This window comes from Pseudorca crassidens, chromosome 12 (genome assembly GCF_039906515.1).
Source record: "Pseudorca crassidens isolate mPseCra1 chromosome 12, mPseCra1.hap1, whole genome shotgun sequence".
NCBI lineage: Eukaryota > Metazoa > Chordata > Mammalia > Artiodactyla > Delphinidae > Pseudorca > Pseudorca crassidens.
In genome coordinates this window covers 68,751,255-68,775,615 of record NC_090307.1, presented here as the reverse complement: position 1 = coordinate 68,775,615, position 24,361 = coordinate 68,751,255, and the positions used below count along the sequence as shown (strand labels likewise).

The window sequence follows — 24,361 nt, the reverse complement described above, 5'->3', positions numbered from 1 at the left end:
TTTTTGCGGTACATGGGCCTCTCACTGTTGTGGCCTCTCCCGTTGCGGGGCACAGGCTCTGAACGCACAGGCTCAGCAGCCATGGCTCACGGGCCCAGCCGCTCTGCGGCATGTGGGATCTTCCCGGACTGGGGCACGAACCTGCGTCCCATGCATCGGCAGGCGGACTCTCAACGACTACGCCACCAGGGAAGCCCCTGTGGTATTATTTTTAGTATTCATTTTTTTCCTTTTATTAGCTCACAACTGTACATCTATCTTCTCAGTGGCCACTCTAGGGTTTACATTATGCACATTTAACGTATCACAGTCTTCCTTCAAATCATATACCATTTCAGCTATAAGTAAGAACCTTGCAACAATATATTTACTTCTATGGCCCCCACCCTTTCTGCTGTGTCCCATTTTACTTTTGAAGATACACTTTTTTTACTTGCTCTATACAGTTACCTTTAAATGAAATTTTAAAATGAGAAAACCAGCATCTTTTATGTTCACTCACATACTTATTTTTTCTGTTACCAAACCGAACTTGGGTCCACTCACCCACCACACAGCAAAGCCAATCTACTGACACTGGTTTGTGGTGAAGGAAAGTTTGGTGCTTATTTGCAGGGCACCAAGCAAGGAGAACAGTGGCTTATGCTCAAAGACCCAAACAAGAGACAGATGGCTTTCAGGGAATGGTTTTAATTTAAAGGCAACGTTTGGGGTGAGGGCTGCAGGGTGCATGACCTTCTTCAGATTGGTTGGTGGTGAAGTAACAAGGTGATGTTTCCAGAATCTTAATCATCAACCTCCTGGTTCCAACCATTCTGGGGTCTGCATCCTTGTGTTCAGCATATAGCTACCATCCTCCACCTGGGTGAGGGTCACCATCCTGCAGAACTCAAAGATATGTGTCAGATTGTTATGTATATCCCTTGAGGAGGAACTAGGACTCTGTTTTTTTTTTCTTTTTCCTTAAATTTATTTTTATATTTGGCTGCATTTGGGTCTTTGTTGCTGCATGCAGGCTTTCTCTAGTTGCAGTGAGTGGGGGCCACTCCTCACTGTGGTGCTCGGGTTTCTCATTGCGGTGGCTTCTCTTATTGCGGAGCATGGGCTCTAGGCGCACAGGCTTCAGTAGTTGTTGCACGTGGGCTCAGTAGTTGTGGCTCACGGGCTCTAAAGCGCAGGCTCAGTAGTTGTGGTGCATGGGCTTAGTTGCTCCACGGCGTGTGGGATCTTCCCGGACCAGGGCTCGAACCCATGTCCCCTGCATTGGCAGGCAGATTCTTAACCACTGCACCACCAGGGAAGTCCCAGGGCTCTGTTTATGCTGAATATTGTCATTACTTTTCTTGCTTAACTGCTTTTCCTTTGTTTTTACATTCCCCCACCTCCCTAACTAGTAAACGCTTGTGCCTGCTCTTTGGAACTTAAGGAAGTTCTGGGGAACGAAAGCCTTTTTCCTACAAACAAGACTTGGAGGGGCTTTTGTACCTGGAAGTCCCCGCAGGGTCCTGCCTGGTGTCATTTCTAGCCCTCTTCACTCCTTTGTCTGGATCTGAGTTTCCATTTGGTATCATTTCCTCTCAGCTTGAAGAACTTCCTTTAACATTTATTGTAGGTCAGGGAGCCACAAATTCTCTCAGGTTTTATTTGTCTGAACATATCTTTACTTCATCTTTATTTTTGGAGGACATTTTTATGAACTATAAAATTCTAGGTTTTTTTATTTCTCTCTCAGCTCTGTAAGGAAGCTGTTCCTTCTTTGTCTTCTGGCTCATGTGCCCACTGCCCTGGCACATCCCCGTTCATGGCCCCAGCATCCAAATCCCAGAATCAAGCTGCCCATCAGATGACCGGGGGCAGCACCTCGCCTCACAGATCCCCAGCACCCCTGGCACTTAAGGAGGCCAGAAGTGGAGCCCACAGCACAGGGGTGTGGTGACCCGAGTTGGGGCTGCCCGGCAGAGTACTTCGTGAACTGCGGAGTGACTTTGTGTGGCCAGCAAGCAGTGACCCTCTGTTGTTGCCTGAGTCTCTGCCTCAGGCTCACCTGCTCCAGAAAAGGGGTCTTTTGTAGGACACAGCCATTCCATGGCCCCAAGTCCTCCGGCCCTAAACGGCCTGAATATTCCTCAGCTCAGCACAGCCCAAAGGCCTCACGGCCCCCCACTACCTGTTCCATCAGTCCCTCCCCCTTCCAGCCAGGGTGGGCCTAGGACAAGGACACCAGAAAGTTGTCAGCCACAGTGACCTATTTAAGGGGAGCCCCGCCAGGCCAACGTGGAGCCAATCGGAAATGGGTCTCGGGTGGAAACTTGGCCCAAAGATGTTGGATCTCTGCAGACCGTCTGGTTGTAATTCAAGCCCGCCTGGCTGTGGGGTTTCAGACTGTGCAGGACTGTGTTCTGATGCCCTTGCAGACTGCGTGGTACCTTTGGGTGGGTCCAGGTTTCTCCCTCAGCCCCGTGGCCTAAGTGAGAAGCCCCTGGGCTCTGCAGTTGAGGGGAAGGTCTCAGCCAGGCTCTGGGGACCTTGCGTTGCCCGGGCTGTGAGGAGCCTCCCTGCAGGCTCAGGGAGCAGCTGCTGAGCAGGGGTCCCTAGGACTCAGGTAGAGAGCCCGCCGGCACAGCCCCAGGTGGGCAGGTGGCCCTCCTCTAGGGCTTTGCTCTGAGACAAGGTTCTTCCTTCCCCGCTCCCTCACCCTCTTCCCTTGTCTCTGCTGGATTTTCCCTCGCCTGGCCTCACAGTGGCTGTCACTTCCACCATCTCACCCTCCCCACAGTTCCCTGTGGCAGTATTCCCTGCTCCTAGTCACAAAGACTTGGCAGTTGGAAACAGCTCCCTTCTATTTTTAGGGACAATCACTTGCAGTTTCTTTGCAAACACCATCACACGTTGGAATTTCTAATTTCCATTTCTTTTAGAAAACAGAAAACCAATTTCTTGATTTACAGTAAGCAGTGTATCAGCCAAGAGCCTGAGAATGATGCTTGCTGGCCCGGAAGAAAATAGTTCTCCCCTGACAGAGGCTGGGCAAGCAGATGGTCAGAGCCAGGGGCCGTTGGGGAGGCGGGGGCCATGGCTTCATTCCTGCCCTCGGGAGCAAACGGCCAGCAAATCCCACCTCGTCTGTCTTTGGCCAAGCTCCTCGCAAGCAGGTTCCTCCCGAATGTGAATTTTTCTGGGGCCTCACTATTTTCAGATTGATTTTCCTCCTTAGCAATCACTGCTCAAGTAGCTTTTCCCCCTGAGCCAAGCCTTGGAAGCCACCTGCCCACAGTGGTGTCTGCACGGTCCTGCTGGTAGGGCCCCTCGGAGCTGTGAGGGGTGGCTGCCCTCCTTGTCCAGCAGGTGTGGGAACAGGGCTGGGGAGGCGACGGTGGACCTGGGCAGGGGCACAGCTGACTAATGGAGGAACAAGCCGTGCAGAGGGCAGGGGCACTGGTGACCGACGCTCTCGAACCTTTTCCACTTCAGGCCTTTCCTCAGCCCTGTTTCCTTCCCCCGCCTCTGGGTCTGAGCCCCGCTTCTGACTCCCAGATCTGGGCTCTGCCTGCCTGGCTGGGATGCAGTTACTCTCACAATTAGCATTCTGCTCCATCTCACGGTGGCAGGGCCTCCATGGATCCTGGCCTCTGGCCTGGCTCCCAGGGCTTCTTCATAAATGACCAGTTCTGCTGAATCATCACATCCGGGGTGGGGTTGGGGTAGCTTGCTTCGTCACAGGGTTGTTTCTTTCTCCTCCCCATCCCAGAGCACAACTAGCAGAGAAGCCCCCAGGCCCAGGGTCAAATGCACGTACGCATTAAATTCTGCATTAACCATAGCTGGTGGACCTTCTCCGCAGAGCAGTGTGGGTCTGCCCGGTAGAGGCCCTTCCTTTCAGGAGCAAACACTGGGGCCCAGAGAAGGGAGAGACCTGCTCAAAATCACACAGTCTGTTGGTGGCCGAACCAACACTTAAGCTGAGGACCTGCCCACCCACCAGCCTCCCTAGCGACCTGGGAACATAGGAAACACAAAACAGAAGGCTAGACTGGGAATTGGAAAGCGTTGATGTCTTCCGGGTACAGGAATGCCTTCTTCGGCCGCACTGACCCTCATCCCCAGCCTTCCCCTGTCAGTTCTGGGTCGGGGCTCCCAAGGATGTGGGTCATGAAGAGGACTGTCCACTGCCCTCCGTGTCCTCCAGGAGGAATGTTCAGATGCCTGCAAACACAGGGCCTGTGCCAGGCTCCTAGCTGCATGGACAGTGACCCAGAATGAGGAGAGGAACAAAAGGGCCTTTGGAGGAGCCAGACGGCCTCCAAAAATGTCCCTACCTCCTGCCCCTTTCTCTCGGCCTCACTCTGAGCCGGGTCACTTTAAACACATTTTGCCAAGTGTACTCTTCTGGTGTTGCCATCAGAGACTGGCGGCCTTCCCTTCAGGTGACCCTTCAGGTGGCTGCCTCTGCCCACCTGGACCTCAGACTGGCAGGGAGCAGGCAGTCATGGTAACCTGGCTCCAGGTGTGCCTGGATCACAGGGCACACGCCTTTCAAGTGACGAGAGTTCCCATCCACCCTCCTGGCCCCTGAGAGTTCCCTTGCTTGGGTGTTCTTGGTCGCCGGCAGTCATAGAATTGGAACAAGGGACAGTCCCCATTATGGGTAGCATGTGGGAGCGGGCGGGAAGAGATGCCACTGGCATCAGACAGGTTGATGAGGTTATCTTGAGGAGGATTGCTGGTGATTGTTTCTTTGCTACTTTATGCTTTTCTCTACAGGGCTTTTTGACTTTTCTACCTTCAGTGTGGCTCTTTTTTATAGCCAGGTAATAATGGCTGATGTTCGTGGCCTCACTGTGGCAGACACTGTGTTAAGCACATTACAGGCATTGACCCATTTTACAGATGAGGAACTGAAGGTAAAGAAGTTAAGTAGCTGCAAGGTCTCAGGGGTGATAAATAGCAAACTGGGACTTGCAGGTCTGCTTGACTCCTAAAGGGGAGAGCGTCTTACATGGGCATTTAAATGAAAGGGGTGGCTCTGTTCCCTTTCTGTTTAAGACACAACTTGGCCTGTCCACCCTGCATGGAGCAGACTATGAGATTCTACCACCCAGGCAGGGCCTGTGGGTCTCCTCCTCACCCTCCCCACAGAGCTTGGCCCAGGGCCAGGCCCCCACTCACCACCCACAGCAAGAAGCAGCGGGAGGGCACTCTGAGGTCTGCAGGGCGAGAAAGAGGAACTTTGCAGGGACTGGGCAGCCAAAGGGGGTGGGTCATACGGTGAGTGGGTTGTGATTGCTGCCTTCTCTCAAGAGCCAGGGGAAAACCCTGAACCCATCACCGCTCACCTGCACACTGCCCTGGGGTTCACAAAACGCTTCCCACCATCGTCCCTTGTGGCATCCGTTCATTCAACAGGTTTCTGTTTGGCACCTCCTGCATGCAGGCCCAGGAGGTGGAGATCAGCCAGGCAGATGCAGCCCCTGCCCCTCCAGGGCCCGTCGGGCTCCTAGGTGGCGGGACCCCTCTCCCAGCCCTGCCCCACCCCACCCCGCCTCCTCCCCGACCCAGTCACTCTCTGTCATTGACGCCTAGAGGTGGCCACACATGGAAAGCTTGTTAGCGTGATTACGTGGGCGTCCGATGATTTCCAAGGATAAGCAGCTGTGGCTGTCTTCGAGCCAGGAAAATGTAATCTGGCAGTTTCCAGCGAGTGGCTCAACTATGCTGGCGCCGCTGGGGGTGGATCAGTGGGTTCTCGTGTGGGTCGGCAGACCTCGCTTCAGTTCAGTTCCACTTGCTTTGGCTGTGAGACAGGTGTTTGTGCTGAGCAAGATTAAACACTCCCACAGGTGGGGCTCCTTGTTGTTCATTAAATGATCCTTCTCATTGGTCAGGGATCTCTGGACCCACAACGGGAAGCGGAGGGGGTGGGACCGTGGGGTGGGCGCCCTTCTCTGGTGGGGAGAAGTGTGAGGTGGGCTCAGTGGCCTCCGGGGAGCTGTGCTCACGGTTGGGCCAAGGGCAGTGCTTCCCCCTTGCCTACGAGGGCAGAAAGAAGCCGTTCCATGGTGTTCCCGCCACGGCCCCAGCAGCCAGTGCCATGGGGAGGCCACGGCTTGTAACCTGATGGGATCTGGGGCAGCTGCTAACAAGTAACGCCGTCGTGAAGAAACAGGACCAGAGGTGAGACAGCAACACCCAAACTGAAATTGTGTTCTGTGGACAAAGGCTGGCTTTCAACATGGAAACAAGGGCGTTGTTTAATTTCCTAAGCTGGCAAGCCAAGAGAACTTTTTTCCTTTTCTTTGGTTACCCAGAAGGCAGTGTAGGGCCCCGGAGAGAGGGAGCCCCAGGAGCCAGATGCCTGGAGGCCACGTGAGCCCCTCGGCCTTGGTTCCTCAGTCTGCAGAGCTGGGAGGCAGCACCTGGAGGTGGGGTGCAGGGTGTGGGGGACAGATATGGAGCGCTGAGGAAACATGTGGCTGAAGCCTCGGATTATGAGGTGTTAAAGCTTGGTGAGGCCTCGCCAGCATCTAACCCAGCAGTTCTCACCCGGCTGCGGTGTGAAATCTCCTGGAGAAACTTTTAAAAAATACTGATGCCCTTCCCGCCACCAAGGCACCAGGCGGTCCCCCTGACCTGGAGGCTGGGCCTGCAGGAGGCTTTCTGTGAGCCAGGAGTGAGCAGACAGGTGGGATGGAGTTTAGAGGCTTGCAGTGGAGGCTGGGGGAGCATGGCAGCCCCCTGAGGAGGCTCAGTGTTGTCTAGGTGAGGCGGGTGCCTCGGGGAGGATCCACCGTGCTGAGACGCAGGTGGGTTCCTGTCTCGACATCAGCAGGTCGGAGGAAGAGGAGCGTCCGTGCTCCAGCTGCCTCTCTCGTGCCCCTTAAACAAGGGCTCAGGTGAGAGCAGCGGCGCCTCGCCCCCAGTCAGCTGGTACCGGCAGGGGGTGGGCTGCAGCGTCTCCGCCCAAACCCAGCTGGCATGGGGTCCAGCCCTCACGCACCTGCCTCAGGTTGGCTGAGGGGCAGCCCACCTCTGCACCTTGGGACCTTGGGGCAAGACTCAAACCAGGACGGGGCAGATGAGTGAGTCTGGAGGTGGGGGGATGCGTAGGACGCCAGCTCCCTGCAGTGCTGGATCTGGGACGGCACCCCATTCCTTTAGGAGACCCCGTGGAAACCCTGGTTAGGGTGGAAGCTCTGGGTGGGCTGGGCGCTCTGCGGGCTGGAGGGGGCTGTGGGTGGCAGGTTGGCTTCAGCATCTCAGAAGATGCCATAATTGGAGCCTGCGCCTCTATTTTTAGGCTCCATCTCTGCACCAGTGTTTATTTCCCTGGAGTTGGGCCCTGCTCCCAGAGCCGTCCATCATCCTGAGGATGCTGTGTGGCCCCAGGTCACAGCCCTCTGCTGAGGAGGAAGGCACCTGGTTCTGCGGGCGTCCTAGCCGTCGTTTGCATACACTTATTTTTCACCCATCATGTGGCTCGTGGCTCTGACCCTGCGCCCTAGCCCCTTCCAGTGAGAGGAAAGGGGGTTTGTTTCTTTGCTCTCTGAGGTTTTCGCCCAGCCTTCCGCTGCTTTCTGGCCTCTACAGCCAGCCCAGGGGTCCCTGGGGGTGTTTTTCCCTGAGAAGATCAGAGATTCAGTCACCACAGATACTGGCCTACAGATTCGTGTTTGTGGGATGAGGTTCCTGCCTCTGCATCCCCTGTGGACTGGAAGCAAAGCCCGACTTTTGTGTCAGCCCAGGGCACCCATCCCTGGGGCCCCACCTCAGCCTTGTTGATAGCTGTCCAGGTTGGGGTGCCACCCCTGCACCCCTCTCCAGTGGAAGCTGCTGGAGAGCCTGAATGTGGTCTCACCCGGTTCCTGGTGCCCTCAACACACCCCATGCTGATCGCCAGAGAGAGAGGAGGGGCGATGGGCCACAGAGGGCCCACAAAGGTCATATGATGCCGGTGCTCTGGCTTGTGTTTTCCATCTGCCTACCAGGGTTTCACGATTTATTATTTATTATTATCTGATTTTTCCATCAGATTAGATTCCTCCATGCCTTCCGGTATCCTCAAGGCCAAGCTTCTCAGAGCTTTCAGTCACCTGCCTCCTTGGCTGGGAAGGACGTCATTCATCCTATTTTTGGAAGTTTTTTTTTTTAAATCACTGGTTCCTTTTTCTGCAGAACCCCCTGCAGGACTAGTGTCCCACAGAATGTACTTTGGGAAAGACAGATCTGCTTTCCTTCTGGATTTCCCAGTCAGGAAGGACTGGCAGTACCTTGGTGGGGGGGCACTCCCGTTCCCAGGGGCCCCCAGTGGCTCCCTGTCTCGTCTGACCTGGTTCCCGTGCTTCACTCTCCAGCGCTGAGGCCTCCGACCTGCCTCAGGGACTGCACTTCAGGGGTGCTCCTCCTCAGGGCTCTGGCCCCGTGCTCCTGGACCTCATCCCCCTGGAGCAGCACCTCCTCCTGTGTCACCCCTTGCAGGGTGTGCCTGTAAGGCAGTCACCTCCTCCCAAGGCCTCTTGGGACCCCACCCCGGGGCTCCTGTCTGAGCCCTTCTCTGTCAAGACTAGGAGACCTCTCAGCCTCCCTCTCCCCATTGCCTGAGTGGGGCCCTCCTCCAGGGCAAAGGACCACAGGAGCAGCGTCACCCCAGGCAGGGCTCACCTCCCCACTCGCCCAGTCCAGGCCAGGTGGTCACTAGCCAGTACAGGCTTCATCTCGGGCTGGGTGGAGTGAGCTGCTGCAGTCTCTCAGCCTCAGGGCCATGGGAGTGGCAGGGGCCATCAGACTCTTTGTAAAGACCACTCTGCCAATCCCAGCTCCACCACTCAGGAGCCTTGGGTCTTGGGCACAGTCCATAACTCTCCACGCCACCCATTCCTCTCCTGGGTGTGGTTCATGCAGCAAACTGTGTCATAACATGGCGAAGTCATGACCCAAGGAAGCACAGGATAGGCTGTCACTGAGCAACAGGGCTGTAGGGTCTCAGAGCCACCAAAGTCACTTGACCTCGTGGACCTGCCTCAAGGCCTGTTTCTGTTGTCAGCATCCAGCTGATTGGATTCTGCAATTGAATTTGGGCAGCTTAACAAACCTCCCGAAATCTAAATAACAGTCAGCAAACCTGCTGTAATTGAATTTTTGAGATGCTAACACTGCAAATTGGAAGTGGCTGTTTTCTGCCGAGAGTGCAGGGCCCCACGGTTCTCACTTGAAACCAACGCCCGCTGGCTGTGCTTGTCTTCTCAGAGGCCCTGCGGTGGGGGTCTCTGCACAGCCAGACTGCAGGAAAGCGGGAGGCACTCCCTGCTCAAAGTTCTTAGTGTTCAGGCGAGATGAAAGCCCCCCATGGGGTCCTGGGGACCCCAGGGAGGTGTGGCCACTCAGGGTCCCAGACCATGGCTGGAAGGCTGCAGGGCTCGGGGGTTAGGCCTTGTCCCCTCCCTGTCCTGCGGAGAGGGAGGGGAGCAGCGCCTGTCCCCATTAATCCATTTACCATGCTGCTGGGTCAGGGAGCACTGCTGGGTCAGGGCATGATGTCAGCATCGTCAGCTGCCGTTCTAAGTTGGGTCTCAGGCTACGGGCACAGCGGGGCCCACGCTGCACTGATGCAGGCTCCCTGCTATGGTGGAGCAGGGAGCAGGGATCCTTCCCCACCCTCCCTGTGCCCTCTCTTCTGTGGAGTGGCAGGGGGCTGGGACGGGGCCAGCCTGGGGTGAGCAGGCACTCAGACAGCATGTGTCCTGTCCCCTCGCCCCTTCCCCACACCAGCTAGTGGCACTCCTTGGCTGTCTGCTGGCCTCCACCTGCCTTGCGCCACCCACCCATGGATGGCTGTGGGTCCCCTTTTGTGGCTGCCTCCTCCCGTGACTCCTGGCCAATGGGACAAGGCTTCTCTCTTATTCCCCTGGCCCCCTCTGGGCCCTGCCCGGTCAGTGGCCTAGTGCCTGGCTAGCAAGTTTTGTACCTTGTCATCCAAGAAGCCATCACCTTCTTTTTACATTTTTGAATGTTACTCCCATCAGCCAGAGGCAGGTCCAGGGGCAAGTGCTGGGGAGCCCGAGGGCTCAGGGCAGTGCTCAGGTGAAACGATGGGTACTGGGCCTTGGGGAGCAGCCATCTTTTTTTAAAAAATAAATTTATTTTATTTATTTATTATTTTTGGTGGTGTTGGGTCTTCGTTGCTGCGTGTGAGTGGGGGCTACTACTCATTGCGGTGCGCGGGCTTCTCATTGCAGTGGTTTCTCTTGTTGCGGAGCACAGGCTCTAGGTGCGCGGGCTTCAGTAGTTGTGGCGTGTGGACTTAGTTACTCTGTGGCATGTGGGATCTTCCTGGATCAGGGCTCGAACCCGTGTCCCCTGCATTGGCAGGCGGATTCTTAACCACTGGGCCACCAGGGAAGCCCCGGGAGCAGCCATCTGCAGACGGAGGAGAGGAGGAAAGAAATTTGGAGAGTGGCAAGGAGGTGGGAAAGCCACGGGGTCTCCCTGGCACTAGATGGGCTGAAGAGCCAAGAGGAAGCAAGGGCATGGAGCACAGGCAGAGCATGGCCTGGCTGGGCGAGGGCGGGGGTCCCTGGCTTCCTGGCACCTAGAGGTGGATGAGCCATCTGAATGTCCCTCCCTGTTCAGAACCCTGCTGGTGTCCCTGAACTTGTCTCCTCACCTCCATAGGCCTGTCCCCTTCCGCTGCAGTCCTGTCCCTCTGCCAGGACCCATCTAAGCACCACCTCCCCCCAAACCTTGTCCTGCCCAGCGCTGGGTGGAGGTGCAGAGGGAGGCGTGAGTGCTGGGCTTCCCCAGCCTTCACCTCACCTGTCCTGAGGCCCCTCCTCAGCCAGTGCTGCTGTCACTCATCTCCAGCCACAGTGTGTGAGGGGAGGGGGGCCCTGATCATCCTGTGCCTTGACCCCGAGGAGCTTGTGGGCAGGCGAGGGCAAAGCCAGATTCCCCAGAGAAACAAGCAAGAGACAATGCAAAATGGGGCAGCCACAGGGCCCCTGGCTCCCATGTCCCCACCATGTCACCTCCCCCACCTTCCAGACCAATCTGTGCAGCCTTTTGGTTACTTGGTTTCAAAAAGCTGCCTCCCCACCCAGAAACTTGATCCATTTTCCTCAAAGATGGGGGGAAAAAAGCTCCACTTCTAAAAATAGCCCACCTGGCTCTGCTCTGCTGGCTGTTTCCATGGCAACCCACTCCTTCCCAGGAGTTCCAGGTGAAAGAGGGTCCCAGCCCTGGTGCGGGTGCCCAGTGGCTCCTCAGCTGCAGCCGGCTACTGAAGGGTTCAAGGAGACCCCCCAAGCGGGGGTGGGGGCACAGCAGAAACACCGGGGCTCCCTCTGGCTCCAAGCCTCTATGATTTGAAGTAAACTCAAGACTGGTTATGTGCAAAAAGTGAGCTGTGCTGATGAGGGTGACAGGGATATTGGTGGGTGGGGGGCCAGGAAGTCCCAGCTCTGCCCTGGCTGCACGCTGGGGACTTAAATCCTTTTCCAGAGGAGGTATGAATATCCCCAGAGTATGGACAAGCACCCTTAGCCAAGGCCACGTGGGGTTGAAGCAGGACTGCCTGGCCCAGAACCGGGCTCCTCCGCTGTCCCAGGCCACCTCCCTGAGCAGTCAGGGAGGCATGTGTGCCAGGCTTGAGGGGAGAACAGAGAGACCTGTGAGGTCTCTGTGCCCAGGTGGGAGTCTCAGTGCTTATCTAGGGAGCATCCAGGGACCACCCCTCAGGGCAGTAAGTCAGAGTACTGATCAGCTTCTGGTGTTGCTGGCAGTCCTTGGCTTGCAGATGCTTCACTCCAGTCTCTGTGTCATCACGAGTGTTTCTGTGTCTTTGCTTCTCTTCCTGTAAGGAGGTCAGTCATATTAGATTAAGGACCCGCCCTATTCCAATATGACTCATCTTAACTAATTATACCTGCATCAGCCCAAATAAGGTCACATTCTGAAGTTCCAGGAAGGGCATGATTTTGGGGGGACACTAGCCAACCCAGGATAAGGGTTGGAAACTCATGCACTTGGGAAGCTTGCCATGGATGGGAGGCCACTGCCGTACTCTGCTGGCCTGGCCGGGATGGACAGAGAAGTTGTGACTGCTGCCTTGTAAACATGTTGGTAACCCGAGTTTTATGGATTTATTCTCATCTAACAAAAAGGAGAATTCATTCTTGCATTTAGCTGGTGAAAATCAGTTGGTATTTCAGGAGTCGGTGCTTTTCTAGAAATGGTCGTGTCTGAGAACAGGCTTGAGCCCTTTATTCCACGGTCATTTGCTGCATGTGATCCCGCCATCCCCAGAGCTGCCTGCACCTTACCTTGAACCCTGCCCCTGGCTTGGAGACTGGGTTGATTGTTCTTTACATGTTCCACAGTCTGGAGCTGCTGTTTGCTTTTGTCACTTTAGCCAGGGAGGCTCGGGGTGCCACTGGCTGAGGAATGTCAGGCCTGAGTTCCCCAGGAAGTCTTTCTCATTAGAAGGTGCAGGCTCGTTGGTGCAGAGTTGCCTGGGGAAGAAGAGCAGAGTCACCTTCCCCATCTGCCAGGCCCGCTTCCTGGTCTCAGAAGCCACAGTCTTTGCAGCTGGTGGAGCAACTCACTGGGCTCCTGCTGAGTCGCTTTTCTGTGAAGGTTTGATCTGAACGTTAGAAGCACACCCAGAGCAGCAGCGCAAGACAGGCAGGCAGAGCAAGGCCTGGGGAAGCAGGGGTTCAGCACGATGGCCCTGGCAGCTGGGGCCGGGAGGATGGAAGGGCAGAAGCCCCTGCCGCCTGCCCCCTGCCTGGGCCTCCCCTTTGCCCCCTCCAGCTCTCCAGTCCTTCTTCCAGTTTGGCTCCCTGGGGTCACTGTCCTTGGAGGCTGGCCATGCAGGGATGTGGGCTTCTGTTCTCTGGCTGCTGGTGGTCTTGGCCAGATGCTTCCTGCCCTGAACCTCAGCCCTCCCGCTGAGATGAGGGTGTGGGTGGCAGGGTCTGCAGTCCCGCCGCCACCCCCAGTACAGACATTCTGGCTCTGTCCTCTTCCTGGTGAGGCTAACAGTCTCGGGAGGGGTGGGGGAGGAGGGTGAGATGATGTAGGCTAGCAGGGAGAGGGCAGGGTGAGATGCCCCTGTTAGTGACCCCCTCAGTGTGGCCTGTGCTGAGAGACCAGGGGAGGGACCCCAGCCCCACCACTTACTCTCTGTAGGACCCGTCCTGCTCTGATCCTCTGCTTTCTCACCTGTAAAATGAGGGTGCTAAGGGTGCAAAGATTAAGTGAGTTATTTGTCCAGTGCTTTAAGAAGTGCCGGCACCTTGTGTATGCCCTGGCCACTACTGCCACTGTCCATTGCTGCCACCGTCCATTGCTGTGGCTGTTTGCTGCCGGATGCCGCCTTCCCACCCAGCCCTTCACGGCTGAGCAGTAGGAAGCTGCCTCTTCCAGAGCTTGCTTCCCGAGCTGCTGAGACTGGGCTGGGTCTGAGTGCAACTCACGCAGCATTTCCCGGGGCTCACCAGCTGGTGCAGAGCCAGCCAGAGGCCAGCATGAGTGGAGCAAGGCAACTGACCGCAGGGAGCTCGGTGGGGGTGGGTGAGGGGCCCTGCAGGCCAGCGTGTCCCGGGGAGAGCGGGAGAGACGGGCCTTGTGCTCAGGGGTTGAGATTCGGCGTGGAGGATGGCAAACGATCTTCACCAGGCAGAGGGCAGGTGCCATGTGCACTTTGGGCTCCCCTAACCGGCCCCTTGCTCACACCTACTGCCCGGTGAAGGGGATCTCCTGTCCAGTCCTGCCTCCTCCACCCTCGGCCCTGTGCTGGCACCTCCCCACTGCGCAGGGACCGCAGGCTCCTCATGTCAGCGGCTGGGGCAGACGTGTGAGCGCCCCCGCCTGGGGCGGTGCCCCGGAGCTCAAGCCTCTGCTCTCCGACCACCTGATTTTTCCTACACCAGGGGCAGCCTGGAAGCTCCTCCGCATAGCTGCTCTGTGCTGAGTTCTGGCCTTCACATGAGCTTTGAGGCAGGCCAGGGCTCCACCGTGGGTGGATGTGTGGCTTCGATGTGGTCCTAGATTCCAGTTGCTGCTATTCTTGTATTTATATAGTTGCAGAATTCCTGTAGGATTTTTAAGTCCATGGATAGTTCAGTGTCTGCTGTGTTATTGAGATGTGGATTGTTACTTTGTTCCTCTCAGATGCTCACTGTGCCTGAGTTTTATTCCCAGTGGGAGTGGGGACAGTGAAGATGTGTGGGGTCAGAAAAGCCTGAGAACCCCCAAGGCCACAAGCTTGAGAACCACAGCCTAAGCGACTTTGCACGTATGAGTGTTTTCCTTCCTTGGACGACATGCACCACCAGCAGAGCTCCCGTCCGGGGGGCAGGTGGGGGTGTGGGGGGGGCAGTGGAAGCCGAGTAGCCCTTTTCATGGCTCTAGATGGGTAACTGCCAGTTCATCCTTCAGAAAGCACAAGATGAGTTAATGCCATCTATTCTTTTTGCTACTTTGAGGAACGTCACATTGAGTGGTTTCATTTGCATCTCTGATGTTGAGCTTCATCTGTGTGTCCCACATGGATTTACTCCTTGCAAAGACCCCTGACCCTGAACTGAGACCTGGGACTCAGCCTGGCCACAGTTCACCATTTGGGGGCCAGGGTCCCCTTCATTGTTCAGCTTTGCCCTTCAGTCTGTCACCAGCCTCCTCTCATCCATGGACCTCTGCTCAAATGCCCACATACTCCGTTTTGCCAAGGGATGAAGGCCCAGGCTCCTTAGCTGTGCCCTCTCCAGCTAGCTCCTCTGTGCTACTACTCACATCCTTCTCCAGACCCTGCCCTTCTGTGTGTGACCTGCCGCTTCCATGCAGGCCTCCTGGGATGCAGCCAAGATCATTCATCCAGTCACTCCTCCTCTCGCCCCTCCCCCCCCATTCTGATCTCACTGTCCCTCTGAGAGGTACTTTGCCTGCGCATCCCCATAGAACAGACTTTGCTGGTCAGGTGTCTTCCCATCCCTCCCCTAGCAACACAGCCAGCAACTTGGGAGCAGAACAAGCACTTTCCTGTGTCCCTGGCAGCTGGACCTGAACTTGGACCCTAAGAGCTGCTTGCTAAGGTGCGATTACCCACCCTCTGCCCGTCCCGCAGGAAGATGCTCCGAGTTAGGTTGGTCAGTTCTTTCTCAGAGCACAGGGGGTCACTTTCAGGCTGACCCACAGTCAGCATGCCCCCGTGTGCCCCTCCCAGTGCCCAGCAGCAGCTGTGCTGACTGGTTGGTGGCCATTCTGGTTGTTTGACACGTTGAACCTGGAAAGTGAGAGGAGGTTGCGTTGTAACTAAGAGCCTAGGCTCTGAAGCCGGACAGGCCTGGAGGCTCCAGAATTTCCCCGCCTGTGGCCCTGGGCAATTTCAAAGCACCTGTCTGCCCCCTCAAACCTACCTCACTGGGTCATCAACGTGCATTAACCAAGGCAGCGCCCTGCCCAGTGCCTGGCACCCAGGAAGGCAAGATACGCGTCAGCCATTGGAGCCTTTCTAAGGTGATCCAGAGAGAGGAAACAATTCCGTGCAGATCCCCCTGGGTTCAGATCCAGCACTGCCCCCTTGATAACAGGCCCTAAACCGGTGGCTTGGTGTCTCAGAAGCTGCGTTTTCACGCCTGCACTGCTGGTCACTGAGGTTCGGCGTTCACACTGGTCAAGCGAGTGGCCCAGGGCCTGGCCCGGCACGTGTGGTCTCCAGACACTGGGTCATTTCGGGGCTGCAGTTGGGCTGGATGGGGTGGGCGAGCCCTGCCCCCAGCCTGGATGCTGCCCACTGCCACCTCCTCGCTCCAGGCACCCCTCCGAGGCTGGCCAGGCCCTGCCTCCAGCTCAGGGCATGTGCGGAGCAGTGTCTCAGCTGTGGCCACCCCCATGCACCCTGTCTGCCATGGGAGGAAATCTGTTCTCTCACAATGCGTCCTTTTTTCAAAAATTTCTATCTTGGGTTACAGATTTCCTTCACCAAAAAAAAAAAAAGTTGTTAATTATTTCTAAATCAAGGCATCTCAGACACCGCTCAGCAATTACAGCCTCTGGTACTCACAGGCCAGTGTCGAAGTAGCAGCAGGGCCCAGGCCAGCTCCCCACACCACCCCACTCGCCGCAGAGCACCCCGGAGGCTCCCATAGCCCCGCGCCCCTTTGGACACAAGCTGGGCTGGCAGTGGGCCAGGCTCCAAGGTACCTCAGACTCCCAGGAAGGGGTGCCGAGGGCACCTGGGGTCGAGTAAGCAGGGAGGGGGTGGGGCGTGAGCACCTGCCTGGCTCCTCATGGAGGCCCCCAGGCGTGAAGAGGGTGGCTCTGGAGGCAGACACACTAGCCAGGGGGCCTGGGCCAGGGCTTCACCTACCTGAGCTTCATCACCTGTCTGTCCCCTGGGAGTGGTACAGTCCCTACCCTGACAAGGCCATTGAGAGGCCACAGCCAGTGTCTCCACACAAGAGACGCCCATAGGTGAGCATGGCCTTGCTCCTCAGGAGAGACCTGCGGGAGGGGGTCACCGGTCGCAGCGGGGAGGGAGCTGTGACTGTGGCCTGGGGGGTCTTCAGGCCGGCTCTGAAGATGGGGCAGCATTGGGCTGGGCAGGGGTGAGACCTCTGAGGAGCTGGGGGTGGTGAGGAGGTTCCAGGCAGTGGGAACACAGTGGGGATACAGTGGGGACACAGAGGGAAAGGCCCAAAGCACGAGCACTCATTGTTTGCAGGGACCGGGGGTGGGCGGACAGCGGAGAGCAAGGTCAGGTTGGCGGGGGAGGCATGGGTCAGCCCGGGCTGGGCCTGTGACGTGGAGACAGTGCCCGGGCTTCATTCAGGGTCTGCGGGGTCTGGGATGGGAGCCGCTTCCACACAGCCATCTCCACCTCTTCACTCGGACAGCCCACCCCTGCCTGCACATCAGCTTGGGGGGTGCTGGTGCCCCCTGCAAAGCACAGCCCAGGCCCTGTCATTCAAGCTGGTCCCCTCTTCCATCCCCCGCACTGACTCCAGAGGGGCTGTGCAGACACCTCGCCCTGGCCAGGAGCCGGCACCTCCCGGGCCTCTGGGTGTGTGTTGCTCCGTAAGAACCATGGCGACCCCGCGTGTCTCCACAGATGACTCTGGGGACGACGAGGACGAGACTGCCTCCCCAGCTGATAAGAGCGAGCTACACGACACCATCAAGAAGCTCTCCCTGAAGCTGGACGACCTCAGCACATGCAATGAGCTCGTGGCCAAGCACGGCGTGGCACTGCAGCGCTCCCTGAGCGAGCTGGACGGTCTCAGGATCCCCTGTGAGAGTGGCGAGAAGCTGAAGGCGGTCAGCGAGCGGGCCACCCTTTTCCGCATCACTTCAAATGCTATGATCAATGTGAGTGCCGCCGGCCCGGCCCAGGGCCCCAAGGGGGAGGTGGCTCCCCAGTCCCCCAGTGGGTGGCCAGGGTGAGGGACAGGCCAGGGCTCCCTCTTGCTCTCGTCATCCTCCGTGTCATCTCATCCACGCGTCGTCACGGGGTGCGGACACTGCTTTTCATTGTTGGGTGGAGCTTGGAGTTGGGTGTGAGAGCCGGCTAAGCCTGCAGGTGCTTCAGGCCTGGGTGAGGAAGGGAGCGCCCAACCTAAGCAGCCGGCTCAGCACACACAGTAGGGACGCGGCTGCCGCATTTTTCAGCAACAGCTGCTGCTGCTCTTTCCCCCAGTACGTGGCCCAGATGCAGCAGGATTGGGACCTGTAACCATGGGGGGCTTGCATGTGTGGTGGGGGTCCCTCAGTCAGAAGAGCTTTCGAGTTGAGGCCACCACAGCCGTGCCAACCTGATAGTAAGTAGCTGAACGAGGACCCACGTCTGTGGACTGAGGGGTTCAGCCCCAGGAGTTCCCCCTTTCCACGGGTTCTGGGAGCCACACAGCTGTGACCGCGAACCGGGAGGGTCTCTCCGTGGTGGCAGAGAGTTCAAGGCTGAACCGAGCTTCTGGGTCCTTCCTCTTTCTGCCTGATGAGTGTTCCCCAGAGGTGCATGTGCTCCCTCTGGACACAGGTCTGATGTGTCAGAGGAGGCCACAGCCTCCTCCCAAGGACAGCCCCCAGGATGAGCACATCCCAGCTAGGATGGCACCGTGGGAGCTGGGGGCCAGAGCACAGAGGTGTGGGGAGATGGAGGCCGCCTCAGAGGAGGTGGGTCCAGAGAACGCGGTTCAGGCAGGCTGGCCGCAGAGACAGTGGACAGTACCAGTGCCCAGGTGAGCCCCAGCTGGGGGATTCAGCCTCCAAAGCAGGGGGTCAGAGCAGAGACTAGGCTCTCTGTCCAACACCAGGAAACCTGAGGGCAGGGTGGGAAGGTGGAGGCTGGAGCCCACTGCAGGCCAAGAGCCTGTACCCTCTTCCCAGACTCCAGGGAAACACGCACAGGTGCTCGCAGGTGTGGACTTTGTCCATGGCGTTCAGGGGTGCAGTGGCGCCCACGTGCAGAGAGGCTGCTGGACTGCAGCTCTGTGGCCGCCCTGCTGTTTGGCCCTGTCACTGGTCTTCTCTCTCCTTTTCCCGTGTCCACCCTCTGGCCTCCTTACAGCCCCCAGACTCTAGGGGCCTCTGTCACTGTCCTTCTTCCGGTGACAGGCACCGATATCGAGCATTTAAGGCATAATGATGCATTTGTGCTTCCCCGCGGTTTCCCTGGCATGACCTCCCCACATGCGGAGACTAAAGCCGCATCGTCTTGAGTAAGTGGTTTTGGTTTTTCCCAGATAATGCGCTGCTCAGCTGGCGTCTCTAGCGAAAGTATTTTATCAGGCATCAGAGGCTCATCTGTGTTTACGAAGCCATAAAAACAGCTCGCTACCTAAGTGCGTAATGAATTGTTTGATGGGAAGCTCAGGCCCCTGGGGATGATTAGCAAGCCTGTTAGCAGTTCTGGCACCTGGAGTGCTGGACCCAAGTGACGAGCCTGCACCCTGGGCTGGGATCTGCGCCCCCTGCAAACATGAACCTGACGTGAGGGCCTCTCCCATCCACCTCCACTGTGGGGGCACAGAAGTGAGGTGCTGGGAGCCCAGCCTAGTGCAGAGTCCTGCATTTATTCCAGGGACCCTTCCTGACAGCTGCTTCTCACCTGGCAAGAGCCGGCTCAGTTCTGGGAGGCTGTCAGACCCTGAACGCCCAAACCCCCGCTGTGTGCAGAGGGGCCACCTAGGCAAAGCGTCCCCACTCCTGGCCAGGCTTTGGCCTCCACCCCTGTTACTAGGAGGGGTTTGGACCAGGGAGCTGTAACTAAGGCATCCATGTGGCTCCCACCCCCGAGCCCCGAGGGGAGCCCACTCCCATCCAGGACCCCTTACCCCTCCCCACAGCTTCGTTAGTACCGCTAACATCCACGTGGAGACAGAGGCACAGAGAACTCCCTGAGCTGCCCAGGGTCACCAGCTGCTAAGTGGCCAAACTGGACGCAAACCCAAGTCTGTGTAGCGCGCTGCGGGAGTCACGGCCCTCATGACTGTGAGGGTGAGACCCTCAAGGGCTGCAGAGGCCCCCTTCCACTCTGAGGTCAGCACATGGAGGGTGGCCTCGCATCCACCTGGGGCAAACCCCCATTCTCAGGGACCTGAGTCCCTGGTGTGCCTTTTACCTTTAGGCTGCAGCCCTACCAGGGTCTTTCCTGGGAAGGTGGGGACCCAGGATGGGTGGAAGCCACCCCCAGCTGTCCCCAGAAGGCACAAATCCTCATCCCTCAGATCCGCCCAGATCTCAGTGTAAGAAGAGGAAGCTGCTTCCCCCACACTGGCTTCCTACTGCCTCTCCACCATCCCCTCCCTGCCCCCTGCCCTGACTGACGGGAGCCCCTACTGGGGAACTCAGGGAATCTCTCCTCCCACCAGCCGCACAGCCAGGGCAGCCCCCTCCTGTGGATGGTGAATGGCTCTGGGTTTTCCACCTCGTGGGCTCCGATTAAACCTGGGTCATGGAAATGGAGCAGAAAATGGGGGACGGCAGGCCACACAAAGCCCGCAGGCAAACACATCCTGTGGAGGGCCCTGGGCAGGCTGCACTTTCCCCACACAGGGAGATGCACTGCTGCTTCTTCACCTTCCCCCAAGACGGCCAAGAGTCTGGGGTTGTTCAGCCTTCAGGAGAGAAGTAGAGGGAGATTTCTAAACCTTCAGATTCAGGAGAAGGCATCACTATCATTAGCCTTTAGATCCTGAGCTCCCAGCAGGGCAGGGAGGGAGGCTCTCTGGACAGTTTCCAAGATCCCAGGAACCGTGGCTACTGAGGCAGGCCTGTCCCTGTGGCCCTGCTCCCCAAGGGGGCATCTGGCTCTCACCTTGAGGCTGGCCCCTTTTATACGTGTTTCAGGGAACAGGATGTCTGGGGGAGGTTCTGGATCAGGAATACTGAACTGTATTGCCGTTGCCTGCACTGTACCCTCTAGAATACCCCTTCCCCACCCTTCAGATGCCTGGCAGATCCCTTTTTATCCTTCAGAACCCCACATGGACGTCACCACGGCCGGGAGGCTCTCCGAGTTCCCCATCAGGAAGCCGTTCCTCCTGGTTAGATCCCCCAGTGGTCCCAGCCCACTGAGCAGTGTTTAGCCCATTATTTCAACGTCTGATCCCCCACCAGGCTTTGTGCCCCTTGAGGTCAAGCTCAGGTCTTACTCACCTGTGGCCCCAATAGTAGCCCAGTGGGAGTGCCCGATACACTCTGTCTCAATCAAAGTGGGTCTTGTATCTCAGGGGTAAAAGTTCTAAGTGGCCCACATCTCACTTACCTGCTAAGTGACCATTTACAAAGCCATTCTAGCCCCGTTTCCTCACCTGGACGAGGTCAGTGAGAAAGTGCAGGCTCTGAGCAGGGTGCAGAGCTGCTGGTCACTACCCCTCGCCACCCTGGTCACCTGGCCTTGCAGAGAAATGACCCAGCTTGGTTGCTAAGACACAGGAACAGAGCTTTATGAAATCAAGTCATAAACGTGTTTTTTTTTTTTTTCCACGGGAACGTGGTACTGAGCCCCGGCCTCCTTCCCTCCTATTGTGGTTTCGGTTGGCAGGGTTCTTTCTAGCAGGCCTGTGAGGGTGGTGCCTGGTGGGCCTTCAGGAGGCCTCGGGGGGCAGCAGCTGAGCAGGTCAGCGGCCCCATAGTGAACTTGGGGCTCAAGCAGTTAGGAAAGTCCTGCCTGATGGGATTTGAACCCAGACCTGAGTGGCTTCCCACTGATCCTGCCCTGGGCCTTTGCCAGGTAGGGACTCAGCGAGGACCAGGCAGACCCATCCGGCCCCTGAGGATCCAGGGGTCCCAGGGATGGTCCAGGGATCTTCCTTGTGATGCTGAGTCTCACGTGGGCTCAGCAGTACAGCCTTTGGGAGGAGTAGCTAAGCAGGGCAGCAGCTCACACACCCACTGGTGAAGGCCAAGTGTGTAGAGGGCCATGGAAGGGCTGGGGAGTGACCCTCAGTGGCAGGGCGGGGCCTGCAGAGGGAGAGGTAGTGGCCACAGAGTGGGGCCAGAAAGGGTCAGGAGGATTTCTCCCAGGCAGGGAAGGAAAACACTAGCTGTGGACACTTGCTGTGCGCAGGGGGTGCCGAGCTTTTTACACATGGTTCCCTGTAAGCGTTGTGCTGGGACGGCACCCACGCCATCAGGCTCTAAAGCTCCCCCACCCTTTTACCCTTCCTGGGCCTCTGCGGACAGTTCCCCAGTTGTGGTGGCCCCTTGGGCAGGACCTGGTCTTTGGGCGAAGCTCGCTGGCTGTGTGGATGACGGCCTTACCACCCACTGCCCTGGAAATGAGAGCAGACACATCTCCTTCCCACCTGGGAGGAACAGGTGTGGGGTTCACATGACCCCTGACTGTCCCCGGGGGCCCAGCAGCCCCTCCCAGCCTCCTCTCCCACCTGTTCCCCGTCTGCCTCCCATCCCCTGCCAGAGTTGGCCACTCACCTAACCTGAGGAGGCCACAGCCTCTCAGACCCTCCCCACCTATCGCCCCTCAGATGTACATTACCTCTCCTGGGAAGCCCACCCGCAAGCCCACGGCTACTCCCAGGGCCCATCTCACAGTCCACCTGGCTGGGTCGGCCCTGGGTGCCAGGGGCTGGTGGGGCCCTGGCCAGCAGGGAGCCAGGACAGGAGAGAGAATCAACTACCCATGGTCACGTCGCCTGCAAGGCGTTCTGCATGCACCATCTCCCCCCGACCCACTCAGCCGCTTATAGTGGGGAAACTGAGGCAGCTGCTAAGGATAGGAGCCCAGGTCTTCAGGCTCCAGAGCCTTGCGCCTCATAGGAGGGAAATAAACCCATCCCTCCCTTGAGCGGGGGAAGGAGGGTCAGGAACCCCTCCTCTGCCCACCTTTAACCCACTCCCAGCTCCGCATCCCCACCCCACTCTGCTGACTGTCGCCCTGTCTGCAGGTCCACGAGTCTCGTGGGCTTTTCTTTCTTTCTTTTTTAAATAACTTATTTAATTGAAGTATAGTTGACTTACAACGTGGTGTTAATTTCTGCTGTACAGCAGAGTGACTCAGTTATACACATGTATACATTCCTTTTTATATTCTTTTCCATTATGGTTTATCCCAGGATGTTGAGTATAGTTCCCTGTGCTATACAGTAGGACCTTGTTGTTTCATGGGCTTTTCTACCGCAGCAGTGTGCAGACAGGACACGGTCTCCCTGGTGATGCTGGGAGCCCTGGAGCTTCCATGCCTGGCACAGTGTCCAGCATATGGGAGCCTCAGTGAATAAGAGAGAGGAGTTGGTTGTGAAAGAACGTGGGAGCGACTGAGTGAATTGCTTAGTGTCTGGCAAAATTCCCTAGTGGGTGATTTTGTGAGTCTGATCAACGGCAGTGCGGCGGGTCCATGCTTGGATCACCGTCTGGGTAACTGCGTTTGATGCCATTTAGAAGGAACTTCACAGCGCAGTGATCAGCCGTGGTTCAGAGACTGAGCCTCGAAGCACTGCACGTGTGCAGGGCTCCCCCGGCCCTGGTGTGGGGACCGCAAGCGGCACCTCCCTCCCCAAGAACCAGGACGCATGCGGTGTTACAGCATTGGCTCCATCACGAGGTTTGAGGTAGAGAATGGCAGAATTAATACATGTTACCAGCTCAGGCTTTGGGTATTTGTTTCCATAAAGTGAAAAGAACAAACTCCCATTTTCTTCTTTTTTCCCGCAAGTTTGTCTTTGTGGGAAAGCAGAGCGCTTGGAGGCAGGCCTCTGGGATGGTGGCAGTGTGATAGCAGGCGCCCGCCCCAGTTTCCTCCCGTTACTTTGCTTCTCACAACGGCCACGTGAGGTTGGTGTCATTACAGCTTCCTTGTCATCGCTGTCGTTTGTATTATTCACGTGCCACCCCCGAGGCCCAGAGCGGTCATTTTGCCCAAGGGTGGCAGGCCCGGCGGCTACATGAGCACAGAGGGTCACAGCCATTGGTCCTGGGCCATCCCCATTGCTGGCTGCGGGGCTCTGTGCAGAAGGCCAGGGCTGTGTTACCTGTCACTAGGCCCAGCACACCTGGGCTCCCCTGTGGGTTGGCCTTGGGCCCCTGCCCTGGGCAGAAGAGCCCCACAGTGGTGCCACGGTCATTCTGGGGCGAGACTGCCCTGGGCTGGTAGGGTGCACGCTCCCCTCCCTGTGGGGGAAATAGGGTCTGTCCACCTGCCAGGCGGTGGAGCCTGGCAGGGAGAGAGCCGCTTCTGTGACTCTCAGGCAGGCCCGGAGGCAGCCACAGTACCAGCGTGAAGGCGCTGAGCCCCTCCGTCAGCTGGCAGCCTCGGGGCTTGCTCCCCACTTCTGCTTCTGCAGGCCCCCTCCTGACATGGCCCCTACACCTGAGTTGTGAGAGGCCCCTCAGAGTTGGGGGGCCCTTGACCTCAGGAATAGGTTTTGGGCAGCCAGTGGGCAAGCAGAGCTGGATGGTAGGCGAGCCCCACAAAAGACCAAAGACAGTCGAGGTGCAGAAAGCCAGGGGGGGTGTGCTGGCCAACAGAGGGTGGTGCCCACCAGGCCCCCCTCCAAGGGCCCAGTGGGATGGACCCGGCATGCTTTTACCAAGGAAGGTAGTGGCCCACGAGGGACACACCCTGGTGCCCACAATAGAGCTGGCCGGGTGGGATGGGGCGCAGATCCTGAGGGCAGGGGCATGGGGAAGTGGCGGAGGACGCATGCCCAGGACAGCTGGGCCTGGTGGGAGGGGGCTTCAGCTCCAGTTGGAGGAGCTGTGAGAGCATGATGAGGGGGGAGCAGAGGCACTGGGGGCTGGGGGAGGCGGCCGGTGGGAGTGGGAACAGGGGCGCAGGTGAGGATATGTGGGGGAGGCGGGGGGTACATAGACGCAGAGGCAGCAACTCAGGGCACTTGGCCAGGACCTTGGA

At 57.7% G+C, this 24,361-nt stretch overlaps 1 protein-coding gene across 5 annotated transcripts in view; it reads left to right on the top strand.

Annotated features, from left to right (window-relative positions):
• OSBP2 (oxysterol binding protein 2) overlaps positions 1-24,361 on the top strand; it is a 165,002-nt gene that overhangs the window by 114,717 nt on the left and 25,924 nt on the right. For all 5 annotated transcript variants that reach the window (XM_067700241.1, XM_067700239.1, XM_067700240.1 and 2 more), the window contains one exon: positions 17,102-17,358. In XM_067700241.1, coding sequence (XP_067556342.1) covers positions 17,102-17,358 — 257 coding nt within the window. The remainder of the gene's footprint in view (positions 1-17,101; positions 17,359-24,361) is intronic.